The sequence below is a fragment of the Onychostoma macrolepis genome, chromosome 08 (assembly GCF_012432095.1).
Source record: "Onychostoma macrolepis isolate SWU-2019 chromosome 08, ASM1243209v1, whole genome shotgun sequence".
NCBI classification, from domain to species: Eukaryota; Metazoa; Chordata; class Actinopteri; order Cypriniformes; family Cyprinidae; genus Onychostoma; species Onychostoma macrolepis.
This window is the reverse complement of record NC_081162.1, coordinates 6,439,163-6,454,710: the sequence shown is the minus strand read 5'-3', so window position 1 is coordinate 6,454,710 and position 15,548 is coordinate 6,439,163. Positions and strand designations below refer to the sequence as shown.

Sequence of the window (15,548 nt, the reverse complement as noted above, 5' to 3'; positions counted from 1 at the left end):
GATCCATTGGTGAGCAAGTGATGAAATGTTAAATTTCTCCAAATCTGTTCTGATGAAGAAATAAACTCCTGGATGGCCTGAGGGTGAGTAGCTACATTTTCAGCAAATTGTCATTTTTGGGTGAACCATTCATTTAAGACGAAGAGCAGGGAAATTCCACTTTGCATTTTGACCTAAGAATGTATGACATGTTTAAAATTATGTTGAAAATGAAAACAGCAGATACGAAAAACCCAAACTCACAAGTAGCTTCCACTTTTCTTTTTTTTTTAAATATAGACATTGTATGTATGCCTTTCTTAAGTTTAACCACTGCCTGTCCAACTTTGACATTACAGATTCATTCAACGAGATAAATTAAACACAGTAAAAATATATATGTGACCCTGGACCACAAAACCAGTCATAAGTAGCACAGATATATATTTGTAGCAATAGCCTACAATACATTGTATTGGTCAAAATTATCAATTTTTCTTTCATGCCAAAAATCATTTGGATATTAAGTAAAGATCATGCTCCATGAAGATATTTTGTACATTTCCTACCGTAAATATATCAAAATTTAGTTTTTGATTAGTAATATGCATTGCTAAGAACTTCATTTGGACAACTTTAAAGGCTATTTTCTCAATATTTCGATTTTTTGCACCCTCAGATTCCAGATTTTCAAATAGTTGTATCTCAGCCAAATAACGGCGGTGAAGTTAGTTTGACGTTTGACATTCATTAGACAATCGGTTTCATACCAATTAAACTCTTTGCGCCTGTTATGTTTTGAGCCCAAACTAACTCAGATATAGATAAATATTATGCCCTTTACAAGGCTTAATTTCTAGAAAAAATAAATAAATTAATTAACCATATAAATTAATTAAACAATTTAACTACATGACATTATACTATAAAACCAATACTAAAATGTTCAGAAAAACATCCCTGTTATTGCACAAGGCTCCGTTTTTGGAATTAACATTTTATGTGTTTTATAATAATTTTACAACTTTTAATGTATGCAATAATATAAATCCATTAAACGACAACACCATTTGAGATAAAGGTATCAAACCAACTGTAAAATATTCAGAACATTATTCCCTATAATGCACAAGGCTTGTTTTTTTTCGGATTATGCCTTTATTGTTTTTTATATACTGTACTGAGCCCATATTTTTCATATATTTAATATACTGTACACACTTAAATTAATTAAACTCTCACACCATTTCAGATAAAGGTATCAAACCAACTGTAAAAATCTCTAAATATTATTCCCTGTAATGCACAAGGCTTGGTTTTTCAGATTATGCCTTTTTTTTGTTTTTATACAGTACTAAAACCATATTTTTCATGTTTTATATACTGCACCCACTTAAATTCATTAAACTCTGACACCATTTGAGATAAAGGTATCAAACCAACAGTAAAATACTCAGAATATTATTCCCTATAATGCACAAGGCTTATTTTTCTGATTATGCCTTTATTGTTTTATATACGGTACTGAAACCATATTTTTGATATGTTTAAAATACTGTACCTACTTAAATTCATTAAACTATGACACTGTTTGAGATAAAGGTATCAAACCAACTGTAAAAATCTCTAAATAGTATTCCCTATAATGCACAAGGCTTGGGTTTTCAGATTATACCTGTATTGTTTTTATATACGGTACTGAAACCATATTTTTATGGTTTAACCATATTTTTATGTTATGTTTAACATACTGTACCAACTTAAATTCACTAAAGTTTATTTATTCAGCTTTCAGATGATGTATATAAACCCTTATGACCGGTTTTGTGGTTCAGGGTCACACATAAAAACATTGTGCGATTAATTTTATATCACTTCCTATTTACCTACTGAAGCTCAACGAGCCATTGCGTGATTGGCTCACGAGGCGCACGTGATCGAGGTTGACGCGATGCGGAGGTGTCTGTGGCGCAGGATGTCAACCGCAGTTAAAGCAGAAGAAGAAGAGAAGGATGTCAAGCAGCAGAGGGCAGTGTCGCGCAGGGAGAGCAGCGAAGTGTGCTTAGTACCTCCCAGTCCTTCTTCCAGTGATGTTTATTTCAGGAAACGGGACAGTCAGTAAATACAACTACATTCTCGGGTGGTCCACGAATCGCAGACGAAGGAAAGCATGCTGATGTTTGTGTGAACAGGACGTGAAGATGGTGTTTGAGTCAGTGGTGGTCGATGTCTTGAACAGGTTTCTGGGGGACTATGTGGTGAACCTCGACAGCTCGCAGCTCAGCCTCGGCATATGGGGAGGTAAACGTGCCAGGTGTCAAATCCTAATGCTTCTTTGCTGTTTGATTTGCTCCAGAAACGTGTTTGTGTACCTTCATGATTGTACACAAACATACGTTGAAAGAGTGAGCTCGACCTTCCGCTGGAATCTGACAGTCATGCTTTGACATTGAGTACAGGTTTGAACATGCGTTTACAGTAACCCTTAACTTAAAGCTAAGCCATGCGTAATTTGGTGGTTTAAATAGATTGGATTAAATAGTTCAGAAGGATACACCGGGTAATTATTTGTTACTCTGAATTACCTTGACTGGGATAGTTCAAGCCCACATGTAAACTCTGTCATCTGTTCAGTCCCATGTGGCTCAAAAATGTCCAGCTGCTTCTTCACAATGATAGTTAAGGCCAGAATTACCAGGAAAGTAATTCACTTTTCGGGTGAGCTTCTTCTAACTGGATAAGAGTGGAGAGTAATTCACTTTCATTCTGAGACACTGAATGCAACTTCTGTTTATATGCATTTCACTGAGACAAAACAACTGTCTTTGGTTTCTAAAACCAGAATGTATTCATTTCGACACTGATCAGAGATTAGGACGGCAATATTTTGCAACACAATACCATTTCATTTCATTTCTCTTCATTCGCTTTCTTTAAAAAAAGTTAAACATTATATATGTGTCTTAAATAATAACAGATACAATGTTTGAGTTTAATAATGTATTAGTAGATATTAAATACTAACATTAACTAAAATTAATACATTATTTACAAGTATTATTTGTAGGTAACTTGTTAACAAACATTTCTACTATATTCTGTAAAAATTGAGGAGGTTAAAATAAATATTCCTCTTTTTTTAAGTTTTCACTGCTCCATCACTACGTTTTGTTAATACAGTCAGATATTTATGAAAAAGTTGCACAGTTTGTTACAATCTGTCACTTTAAGTAGGTCCGATCATTTTTTATTATATGATATAATAATAATAATAATAATAATATAATATATATATTTTTTATTAAGTTTTGGTTTTATTTAATTTGAGTTATTTTAGTACTTCAACAAACTACATGGAAATGAAAGAATATATATATTGAATTTATAAATGTGTGTGTATATATATATATATATATATATATATGTGTGTGTGTGTGTGTGTGTGGTTGTACATATACATATATGCAGTTGTTTTTTGGTGTTTGGCTTAGTGTTATGTTCGAATCATTATTAAACTCCTACACCTTTTGTTCTTTAATATTTTGAATTGTTTTTAGCTTTATTTTTTGTTTTCGTTTAAATGTTAAGTTTTGAAATTTTGTTGTATGCATTTGTCATTTTTATTTAATTTCTTTATTTTAAAATGTGTGTGTATATATAGTATTTATAAGGTTTAGCTTTTAGTTTTAGATCTGTTTTGGTTGTTTTAATACTACAATTGATTGCTTCTGTTGTCCTCATTTGTAAGTCGCTTTGGATAAAAGCGTCTGCTAAATGACTAAAAATAAATATATATATATATATATATATATATATATATATGTCAACAACATTGTGAAACATTCTGTCTGTGATCAGAGTCAATAGATGGAGCTGAAAATCGTTTTGAAACCATCCTGTAGTCCAGTGGTTCTCAACCAGGGGCCCGGGCCCCACTGGGGGCCTCAGCAGATTAACAAGGGGGCCACAGAATACAGACTTATTTTATAATTCTTTAATTATATTAGAACTAAATTAAAATGCTAAATCGTGAAAAAGTATAATTATTTTACTATATAAACTCCCAGTTTCTGTTAATAGCAAAGTTTGAAAACAAGCAAGAAAAAACGAGGGGCTAGAATAGTCTCACTTGATTCATTCATTGTAGTGAATGCTAAATTCGTCAACAACAACACAAGGAAAGAGGAATACAGGGATGTTTAATCTTCCTCCATCCTGTAGAGTTTTATAATGTGCCATGTGGCTTATTGATTTACTGATAAGTAGCTTTTAATACAACTGTAAATATTTGCTCTGTGATATATGAATTGTTTTAGACAAAGGCTGGTGATATTCAGCACAATGTTTCTTTTGCAGGTGATGCCATATTAAGAAACCTTGAGATAAAAGAAAATGCCTTGGTATGTTGCTTTACGTTTCTTGTTGGCTATGTCCTGTAATGTCATTTTGTTGTACAGGAAATCCGTTGAGAAAACCTTTCGATGAATTTTTCTAATGCGTTAAGTTGCGTTTCCTTGACTTGTGTGACTTTTATTTCTGAAACAGAGTCAACTGGACATTCCTTTCAAAGTCAGAGCAGGGCACATAGGTAAGAGAAGTGCAGTGTGATGCATTGGATGGTTTGCTGATGTTGCTTTGTAAAACCAGTATGTGCGCTGCCGTGGCATGAAGTAAAATTTGAGCTCATTCGGTGAATGTTTCTGTCTTTGTCAGGTCGTTTGGAGTTGAAGATCCCTTGGAAGAACCTGTACACTCAGTCTGTGGAGGCCACGCTAGATGAAGTTTACCTGCTCATCGTGCCTACAGCTAGTAAGAGCTGAGTTTGATAATCCTTATCCATAAATACACCTCTAATGCTCCCCAAAAATACAGTAAAAACAACAATATTGTGAAATATTATTACAATTTAAAATAACTGTTTTCTTTTGTAAAATAGTTTGAAAAGTAATTTATCCCTGTGATGCAAAGCTGAATTTTCAGCAACATTACCTCAGTCTTCAGTGTCACATGATCCTTCAGAAATCGTTTTAATACAATGATTTCCTGCTAAATTATTATTGATGCTTAAAAAGTGTTATTATTAATTTATTATTTTAATGTTAAATACCCAAAACTTGAATGGTAGTTTTTCACAGTTTCAATAAAAATATTAAGTAGCAAAACTTTTTCAACATATTCAAAATACGAAATGTTTTTTTATTTTATTTTTTATTGAGCGTCAAATCATCATGTTAGAATAATTTCTGAAGAATCATTTGACACTGAAGATTGGAATAAAGATGCTAAACACTCAGCTTTGATCACAGGAATAAATTACACTTCAAGATATATGATAATATTTCACAATATTACTGTTTTTACTGTAAATACACACACACACACACACACATACACTTTCGAGTCCAGTATAGTTCTTGGCGGTCTCATTCTTCAATAACTGCCTTACTGCAAAAACCGCATTACATTGTGCCTGAATCACAGCCAGAAACAGTCCAAGATCTGGCAGACTTTACCACATTTTACTCTTATGGTTGGTCCTTCTAGTGTTTCGGGGTAAAAGAATCTATCCTAATTGGATTACAGTTCAGTTCAATTCTATTTAATATTGTTCTAAAGCAGCTTTAAAAAATCATAATGCCTTACGGCAAGGAAAATTGTGTGACCTCACGATATGACATATTATTATTTGTTAATTTCATGAAGCATGACACTTATTTTAATGCCAGATCTCACAGAAGATCACTGCATGCATCTCTGTTAATGCAGGTATAAAGTATGACGCAGAGAAGGAGGAGAGACAGCTACAGGAAGCTCGGCAGAGGGAGCTGCAGCGGATCGAGGAGACCAAACAGAAAGCAGCAGAAAAAGGTGCAGTAAATCATTTGAGCTCACTTTGGTTTTACATGGAGACAGGTAACGTAGTTTGTGAATTTGCATTTGTGTTCTTGTATTCAGAGAATCCAAAGGCAGAGAAGCAGGACACGTTTGTGGAGAAACTGGTTACACAGGTGATCAAAAACCTGCAAGTGAAGATCTCCAACATACACGTCCGCTACGAGGATGATGTGAGTACTTTTGACATTTACATTCTTCAGCTTGGAGCTTTTATATACTAAAACCTGCAATATACTGTATGTTCATTTGTGTTTACGTCTTTGTATGTGCTTTATTGCTGAGTGATATGAAGAAGACTTTTTAGTCTGTTCTGTGTGTATCACTTAAATTTGCCCTAGCTTTCTCAATGTTAACCATGTGTTCAGGTCACCAATCCCAATGCTCCACTTTCATTCGGAGTGTCCCTGCAGAACCTCAGTCTCCAGGTATGCCAATAGAGTGGGGGAACTATCTCTGTAGGCGGATCGGCGGTTAGCATGAAACTGGTTCCTCGACAAAAAGCCAATAGGATTTTTCCATAGGCTTTTGGATAATCGCAAAAAATAAGCTCTGTGTTCAATCATAGTTCATGAAACTTACACGTTTTGTCCAACAAGATAATCTTCACAAAATAATATAACGTTGATGAATTTTGAAGCCTAAATAAAAGCACCCAAACTAAAAAGCTAAACTTAGGCTATAAAGGAACTACAGCACCACAGTCGCTCGCCTTCAGTGTCACCACCACAGCGCTCCCGACAACTGTTTCAAACTTATTTTTAACATGTTCAGTGAAACGTATTTACTCTGTATATGACTTTTAATCCACACTACATGAACCTTTTCATATAAACTGGAATAAAAACAAAACTAGAGCCAAAATAAAACTGAAATGAGACATTAATAATAAATAGTATAGTGAATAAATGAAGTAATCTTAACTAAAGGACATTTAAAGCAGATATTTCTGTGCATTTCAAAATAAGGTGCATTAAAAGTCAATAAATCCTTGATTAATATGAATATTTTAATTAAAAACGTATCCCCGCGTATTTAATCTTTTAAATAACAGTGAGCGAGTCTTTGGATATGGTAAGATTAAACTTATTTTAGTGAACAAAGTACCACATTTCAGCTATCATTTTGTTAGGGTGGGTACACAAAATGTTATTTTATCCTTGCTTCTACAATCTCTTTCTAACAACTTCATGCCGCCATACACATTTATTTTGACGTGGCTTTAAGCATTATGCATCATTAAAGTTTCACTTTCACCACGTAAAGCCAGTAAATGTGGTGTTTACATGTAATAATCGTAATATGAATTAACCTTGTAGTACGAACCCAGAGTCTCCGCATCAGTAAACGATAAAAGAGCTTCTTCCATCCGAAGACTTGTCGCATTTCGGGGCAAAGCAAAAAAACATTGTCGAACAACAATATAAAATGCTGTAAACTATTCATTGGTTATCCTAAAATTAATTGTATTATAAATTATACTACAACTGGAAAATACTAAATTGATAAACTGTTCGGCGTGATGACGTTGATTGTCTCCGACAGCGCCTGTAGTCCCATTTAGCAACTTGTTAGCAACCGTCTTTTTTAAGAAACGTAAAAATCACGAGTGGGGTGTAACTGGTGTGTTTTATGTCGTAGAATAAAACGTGAAAGTATCTTGAGCTTGTGTGAACCACGGACCTTATTTAAGGGATTTTACCAAAATCCCATTCAAAAAACCCATTGACTCTGGGACGATGGAACCGGAAGCGCTAAAATGCACTCGCTTCCGGGTTTTCACCTACAAAGTGACATCATAGTTCCCCCACTTTATAATTAAAACCATAAATAAACTGATTCAATTATGAGATTATTGAATCTCTTAGCCATATTTAACACCAAAATCAAGAGGGGAAAAAAGTACATTTTGCAAAAATAAAATAAAGCCTTTTTTCTTCTTCTTTTAAAAAAAATTATTTATACTATTTCTTATTAATACATAATATAAAAAATTCTATGTTGCATTTAGAAAATATTTATACAATATAATATTGAATTAAAATGTAACATTTTGTACATATATTTTCTATAAATTATAAAATTTAAATAATAATTTTTCTGTATACATATAACATTTATATTAATATGTTTACATTAATCTAAATATAAAATATGTTAGCTTGTAATATTTTATTTTATGTATGTTTTTCCCCTTTATTCACCTTAGATTTTGGGGTGAAATACGACCTAGCCATGCTTTTGTGTGATTTCTAATAGACTCTGATTTACAATAAACCATGAGAGGCTGTACATTACACTTAAATGTTCTTGCTACTAAACATGAGTAGGCAGTGTGACTATTTTACACTGGCTTCAAACATGGCTCATTCAATCAGATTTTAGATTTAAAACTGTCTCTGTATTATAACATTTTTGTTTCATTTTCCAGACATCTGATCAGAATTGGAACCCATGTCTTCTGGATGAGAAAGCCAAGCTGTTTTTCAAGGTTAACACGTCTTTTTCACTTTCACAGTTATGAGTAGCAAAATTAACCAGTATTATTCACTAATATCGCTTGTTACATTGTTCAGCTTGTACGTCTGGACAATCTGTTTGCATACTGGAATGTGAATTCAGAGCTCTACTCAAACCACAACCCTGATGAGGCTCTGGTAGGGTCTTCAGATTTGATTAAACTTCTAATCTGAGGAAAAGAAATTGCAGATTTTCATTGTTTGTGTGTTCATTTTTATAGCGACACCTGAAGCACAGTGTAGCCATCCAGAGCACTATTCCTCAGGATTATCATTTCAGTGAGTCCCTGCTTTATTTCATGTGTATTCAACAGTGATTTCTCTATGAAATGCAAACCAACTTTGTTTTTGCTTCAGTCTTTCGTCCAATATCTGCAAAAGCCAAGCTGCGCATGAATCCGCGCTCCGATGTGGATTTCTCCTCACCGAAAGTGGATCTAGTGGTCAACCTCCCTGAGGTGGCTGTTGAACTCAGCCGGCCACAGGTGTGCACTTCAGTCAACAAATAATTGACATATTTTGATTGTGATAATGACTTGAATGTGAGTTGACTTTTTGTTGTTTTCTAGTACGTCAGCATTCTGGAGCTGTTGGGGTCGGTGGATATGATGACCCGTAACCTTCCATACAGGAAGTATCGTCCAGATGTGGCAGTTCACACTAATGCGCGTCAGTGGTAAGTGCATTTGGAGATTGTGGTCTTGACCGATTCCCTTTATTATTTAATTTGACGAGGCTCTGTATTTACCTTTTTGTGGTTATCGTAGGTGGCGATATGTGATCACAGGCGTTTTGGAAGTCAACGTCAAGCCCCGCCTTCACATGTGGTCATGGCAACACATCCGTAGCCATCGGCAACATGTGAAAAAATACAGAGAGATCTATAAGAATAAAATCACCAGTAAGAAGCCTGCAGAGAGTCTGCTAAAGGAGTTTGAGGTGGGTGAGCACTGAGCACACAATGAAAATCTGCTGTTATTTAGTCATTGTCATGTTGTTCCAAACCCATATGCTGTTATTTTTTTCTGTAGAGTAGACATATGGATGCTTTTTTTAATTAAAAAATTTAGTTTAATAGCTGTGATCACAATGATCTAGCAAATATAGCTGTGTTTTGTTTTGGAGTTTGGTACAATGAATTGACAAATATATCTTTGTTTTTATTTTTAGTTTTGGAATTTTGAGTCTTTGTGAACTAGCAAATATTGCTTTTTTTAATGGGATGGTTCATCTGCTTTTTTCGAAGGCTTGATTGTGTTTATGGGGTGCAGTGTACATGCTTTGCATTATTTTCACATATTCTGTTAAAATCAATGAAGCTCTCTAAACTACACAATGAATCTCTTATTTACATCATGTCTGCACTCATGAGATGATTCACGAGCGTGCAAAACTCTGAAAGCTCTGAGTTTGTATAACGTTTGCTTTGAACATAACCTTTTTATTTTTGTTCATTCTTTAGGAGACTGAAAGAACCCTGGATATATTCAACATCACAATGGCGAGACAGCAGGCTGAGATGGAGGTGAAGTGAGAGTGCATTCACACTCTCTCACACAGTCACATTTCACTCGTATAATAATGTATGGATTTGAATCCTTAAAACAAAGTGGCCCATATCATTGGAAATGTGTTCCTGGAGCTCAACTAGTAGAGTATGAAGCTATCAACATAACAGTCTTGGTTTGAATCTCTGGTTTCTGACTGAATTACGCTGTTTGACTCTTGTATATTCTGGCGCTGGTGTTGTAGGCCTCAAAGGCGGGGCTCAGGATATACCGTCCTGGGGTGAAGGTGGAGGAAGAACAGTCGCAGGGCTGGTTTGGCTGGATGTGGAGCTGGTCTGGAGAGGAAAGCACACAAATCAAAGATGTCAAAACGGGAGGTTTGTCTGCGCTCTGTATCTGTTTATTCCTACTGAAAATCTGTGCTCTAGAGTTCTACAGAAAGATGTATGTGGATAGTAATTTCAGATCATTGTAATATTTAAATATTCCACAGAATTCGACTGAATTTTGTAGATCTGTTTTTGATAGATTCATTGACCTTCTGGTTCATATCTCTCAGGTTTTGATGGGCTAATGACCCCAGCAGAGAAAGCCAAACTATACGCTGCCATCGGATACAGCGACACAGCCGTCAATCCAAACCTGCCAAAAAATGTTAGTGACAAACAATCATAACACAAAAACTACCAGTCAAAAGTTTTTCAACTGTAAGATTTGTAATGTTTTTAAAGAAGTCTCTTCTGCTCACCAAGCCTGCATTTATTTGATCCAAAATACAGCAAAAACAGTAAAAATTTTGAAATATTTTTACTATTTAAAATAACTGTTTTCTATTTGAATGTTTTAAAATGTAATCTATTCCTGTGATTTCAAAGATGAATTTTTAGCATTATTACTCCAGTCACATGATCCTTCAGAAATCATTCTAATATTTTGATTTGCTGCTAATAAAAAACATTTATTATTATTATTATTATTATTATTATTGTGTTGAAAACAGTAAAAATATTTCACAATATTACTGCTTTGGCTGTATTTTTGATCAAATGAATGCAGGCTTGGTGAGCAGAAGAGGATTCTTTAAAAAACATTGAAAATCTTACTGTTCATAAATGTTGACTGGTAGTGTATAAATTCAGTTTTTAGAAGTCAATAGATCCTTTTACAGATTTATGTATGTGTTGTTTATGCAAGATATTTTACCCAACTTGATTTGCTTAAATATATATATAAACTGTATGTGTATATATGTACACTACTGTTCAAAAGTTTGGAAAATATAACTTTTTTTTTAATGTTTTTTTGAAAGAAGTCTGCTGGTAATGTTGTGAATTATTATTATTATTAAAATTAAAAATAACTTTTTTTATATTAATATATTGGTAACACTTTACAGTAAGGTTCAATTTGTTAACATTGGTTAACATGAACTAACCATGAAAAATACTTGTAAAGCATTTATTAATCTCGGTTTTAACATTTACTAATTCATTATTCAAATTTGACGTTGTATCTGTTAATATTAATTATTGGACCTGTCCTGAGCTAACGTGAACAAACTATGAACAGTTGAACTTTCAGTAATTAACATTAAAAATATTAAAACCGCAACAAATGTATTGGTCATTATTAATTAATGTTAACTAATGGACCTTATTATGAAGTGTTACCAATATATTTAAAAAATACATAAATAAAATTCCTGTGATCAAAGCTGAATTTTCAGCATCATTACTCCAGTCTTCAGTCTCACATGATCCTTCAGAAATCATTCTAATATGCTGAAGATGCTCAACAGGCATTTATTTCAAATATAAATAATTTGTGGCATTATAAATGTTGTTACTGTCATTTATAATCCATTTGAATGCATCCTTGTTGAATAACAGTCAAAATAAAGATTTTTGCTGATCCCAAAATTTTGAACAGTAGAAGTAATTTTAGCCTCCTTGTATAAGCAGGAAATTCCAGTTCATTGAACCTATACAACTTGTTCATGTAAAGCATCACACCCCTGACTTATATTTTTGTTTGCAGTTTGAAAATATGAAGATAAATTTCCAGCTTAATCGCCTGTCTCTGTCAATCAAAGAGAGCCGAGAGAAGGCAGAGATAATCAAACTGTCCGTCATTGATCTGAAAGCCATGCTGACTCAAAGACCTGCGGCTCAAGCAATAAAGTACTGTGTTCCCTTCTCAAGTCCACTCATCTCAGCCACTTTTATTTATTTAACTTGAAGGAATTTTCTGTGTTCGATTCAACTTATTAGTGTCACACTTGTTGTTGATAAATACTTTTAACTTGTTCCTTAATTGTGAAACAAGCACAAAACTCATTTACAGTAATGCACTCACAATGAACGTTGATGGGGCAAGATGTTGCACTGTAATAAATCTTGTTGTAAATTTCACATGATGTGCACAAGAAATACAAGTGGCACATTTGGCTTTTAACCCTCCAGAATGTCTTGCCACATAGACTTCCTTTTTCAGTTCCTGTAACCCAGAGCATGCGGTTGTGTGACATAATGTTTTACTTGTCAGGATCTCTGCTCTGCTGTCATCGTTTGAAGTGTCGGGTCTCCCACGAGGCAAGTCAGCCCCCATCCTGCTGTCTCCACGTCATGTGGAGGGGAAGAAAGATACGACTCTGACTCTACTGAACCTCATGTTTGAGACGAACCCACTGGACGCGAGTGCGGACCAGAGACTCCGCATCGAGTCCCAGCCTCTAGAGATCATCTATGATGCTGTGAGTGAGCATGTCTCCATGACTGGAAAAAAAAAATACTTTTGAACTCCTTTGACATATAATAGTTTCTTGAGATTAAGTTAATATTTCAATAATTTAACAACACATCTGCATGTGATGCACGCTGATGTTGATTAATGGTCACATGACATGCATGTAAAACTTAAAATATTTAATTTCAGTTAAGTATTTTTACAGTTTAGGGCTGCACAATTTGGTCAAAAAATTATATTGTGAAAATCGTAATACATATTATCATATACAGTGGGGAAAAATGTATTTGATCCCCTGCTGATTTTGTACGTTTGCCCACTGACAAAGAAATGATCTGTCTATAATTTTAATGGTAGGTTTATTTGAACAGTGAGCGACAGAATAACAACAAAAATTCCAGAAAAACGCATTTAAAAAAATTATAAATTAATTTGTATTTTAATGAGTGAAATAAGTATTTGATCCCCTATCAATCAGCAAGATTTCTGGCTCCCAGGTGTCTTTTATACAGGCAAGGAGCTGAGATTAGGAGCACTCTCTTAAAGTTTTCCTTTCTCTTTGAAATGTTACAAGCTGTTCGTGCATAGATAAGATCCCCGAAGTTGCAAAGACTAAAGTCTCAAAACCAAGGAGATATTCTTTATAAAAGTTAAGACTCGACCACGCCCCCCTAAAACGGCTCATTCAAACACACCCCCACATGTCTACGTCACTGTGTGGGAAGATTTGCAAAACACTGCCCAAATGTATACGCAATGAAAGGTGGCGGGACTTTTATTCTCGCTGTAGTATTGTTGCTGCCGCCGGCACCATGTCTTGGAGACGCTGTGTTTCGTTGTGAAAGCGAAACTACTTTGTTTGGGCTTCCAAAAGAGGACACAAGAAATCAGTGGTTAAGTTATAATTACAACACTGTTCCAGAACAGTTCAACCCAAATATTAGCGTGTGTGCAGCACATTTTACGGAGGAGTATTTCCTGAACCTGGGAGTAGCCTGCCAGCTATGCTCAAAGACTGTTTCTATAAAGTGGGGCAATTCCAACTTTGCAAGGACAGTCTGGCGCTTCTGACTCACAGCCTGCAAGTACGTTTTCATATTATTTGCCACTAACTATTCAAACGTGAGTTTTGAGCTGTGTAGAGTAATGTTAGTGCTTGTTATTTGTCGTTTCTCCGATCACAAATGCAGACATGGTAATGTTGATGCAACGCAATGCGTAAAAAAACAGTATAAGTCATTATAATCAGTAATTATGTCCCCACTGGATGCAACAAATGCCTCGTTTGTAATGGGTTTTTGTGTCGTCGCGCGGGGACACGGCATCACAAGACGGTAAGCGTAACATTTCCGTCTCAAGCTTGAGGTATTTGGCCAATCACAACACACTGGATAGCAGGCCAATCAGAGCATGCCTCGCTTCTCAGAACGTTGAGCTTTGTCAGCTTTGTTGAGCGTGTTTCAGAAAGGCGGGGCTTAGAGGAGCAACAATAATGTACAGTATGTGGAAAATAATGTGTTTTTTGAACCTTAAACCGCATAAACGCATTGCATTACACCAAATACACAAAATAATGTTCTTTTTAGCAACATCATATGACCCCTTTAAAGGGAGTGCTCCTAATCTTAGTTTGTTACCTGTATAAAAGACAACCTGTCCACAGAAGCAATCAGTCAATCAGATTCCAAACTCTGCACCATGGCCAACACCAAAGAGCTGTCCAAGGATGTCAGGGACAAGATTGTAGACCTACACAAGGCTGGAATGGGCTACAAGACCATCGCCAAACATCTTGGTGAGAAGGTGGCAACAGTTGGTGTGATTATTCACAAATGAAGGAAACACAAAATAACTGTCAGTCTCCCTCGGTCTGGGGCTCCATGCAAGATCTCACCTCGTGGAGTTTCAAAGATCATGAGAACGGTGAGGAATCAGCCCAGAACTACACGGGATGATCTCAAGGCAGCTGGGACCATAGTCACCAAGAAAACAATTGGTAACACACTACGTCGTGAAGGACTGAAATCCTGCAGCGCCCGCAAGGTCCCCTGCTCAAGAAAGCACATGTACAGCCCATCTGAAGTTTGCCAGTGATTCAGAGGAGAACTGGGTGAAAGTGTTGTGGTCAGATGAGACCAAAATCCAGCTCTTTGGCATCAACTCAACTCGCCATGTTTGGAGGAGGAGGAATGCTGCCTATGACCCCCAAGAACACATCCCCATCGTCAAACACAGAGATGGAAACATTGTTTTGGGGGTGTTTTTCTGCTAAGGGGACAGGACAACTGCACCGCATCAAAGGGACGATGGACGGGGCCATGTACCGTCAGGGCACTGAAGCCAGCCAGGGCATTGAAAATGGGTCGTGGATGGGTATTCCAGCATGACAATGACCCAAAACACACGGCCAAGGCAACAAAGGAGTGGCTCAAAGAGAAGCACATTAAGGTCCTGGAGTGTCCACCAGTCTCCAGACCTTAATCCCATAGAAACTCTGTGGAGGGAGCTGAAGGTTCGAGTTGCCACACATCAGCCTTGAAACCTTAATGACTTGGAGAGGATCTGCAAAGAGGAGTGGGACAAAATCCCTCCTGAGGGGTGGCCAACTACAAGAAACATCTGACCTCTGTGATTGCCAACAAGTACTAAGTCATGTTTTGCGAAGGGGTCAAATACTTATTTCACTCATTAAAATTCAAATCAATTCATAACTTTTTTGAAATGCGTTTTTCTGGATTTTTTTGTTGTTCTGTCTCTCCCTGTTAAAATAAACCTACCATTAAAATTATAGACTGATCATTTCTTTGTCAGTGGGCAAACGTACAAAATCAGCAGGGTATCACACATTTTTTTCCCCACTGTATGGCCATAGCAATTTGAACACTTAATCTTAATTTGAAAATGT

General features: G+C 35.7%; 1 protein-coding gene across 10 annotated transcripts in view; it reads left to right on the top strand.

Annotated features, from left to right (window-relative positions):
• Positions 1-1,996: 1,996 nt before the first annotated feature.
• The window catches only part of vps13a (vacuolar protein sorting 13 homolog A), a 53,383-nt gene continuing 39,831 nt past the window's right edge, over positions 1,997-15,548 (top strand). For 6 of the 10 annotated variants that reach the window (XM_058785671.1, XM_058785674.1, XM_058785673.1 and 3 more), the window contains exons 1-17: positions 1,997-2,280; positions 4,336-4,379; positions 4,525-4,567; positions 4,693-4,788; positions 5,746-6,044; positions 6,240-6,299; positions 8,303-8,362; positions 8,448-8,528; positions 8,612-8,669; positions 8,748-8,875; positions 8,960-9,066; positions 9,158-9,329; positions 9,853-9,915; positions 10,143-10,275; positions 10,458-10,552; positions 11,936-12,078; positions 12,443-12,650. In XM_058785671.1, the coding sequence (XP_058641654.1) occupies positions 2,181-2,280; positions 4,336-4,379; positions 4,525-4,567; positions 4,693-4,788; positions 5,746-6,044; positions 6,240-6,299; positions 8,303-8,362; positions 8,448-8,528; positions 8,612-8,669; positions 8,748-8,875; positions 8,960-9,066; positions 9,158-9,329; positions 9,853-9,915; positions 10,143-10,275; positions 10,458-10,552; positions 11,936-12,078; positions 12,443-12,650 (1,890 nt within the window). In that variant the 5' untranslated portion in view covers positions 1,997-2,180. The remainder of the gene's footprint in view (positions 2,281-4,335; positions 4,380-4,524; positions 4,568-4,692; positions 4,789-5,745; positions 6,045-6,239; positions 6,300-8,302; positions 8,363-8,447; positions 8,529-8,611; positions 8,670-8,747; positions 8,876-8,959; positions 9,067-9,157; positions 9,330-9,852; positions 9,916-10,142; positions 10,276-10,457; positions 10,553-11,935; positions 12,079-12,442; positions 12,651-15,548) is intronic. The other 4 variants (XM_058785678.1, XM_058785676.1, XM_058785675.1 and 1 more) reach the window with 2 other exon arrangements.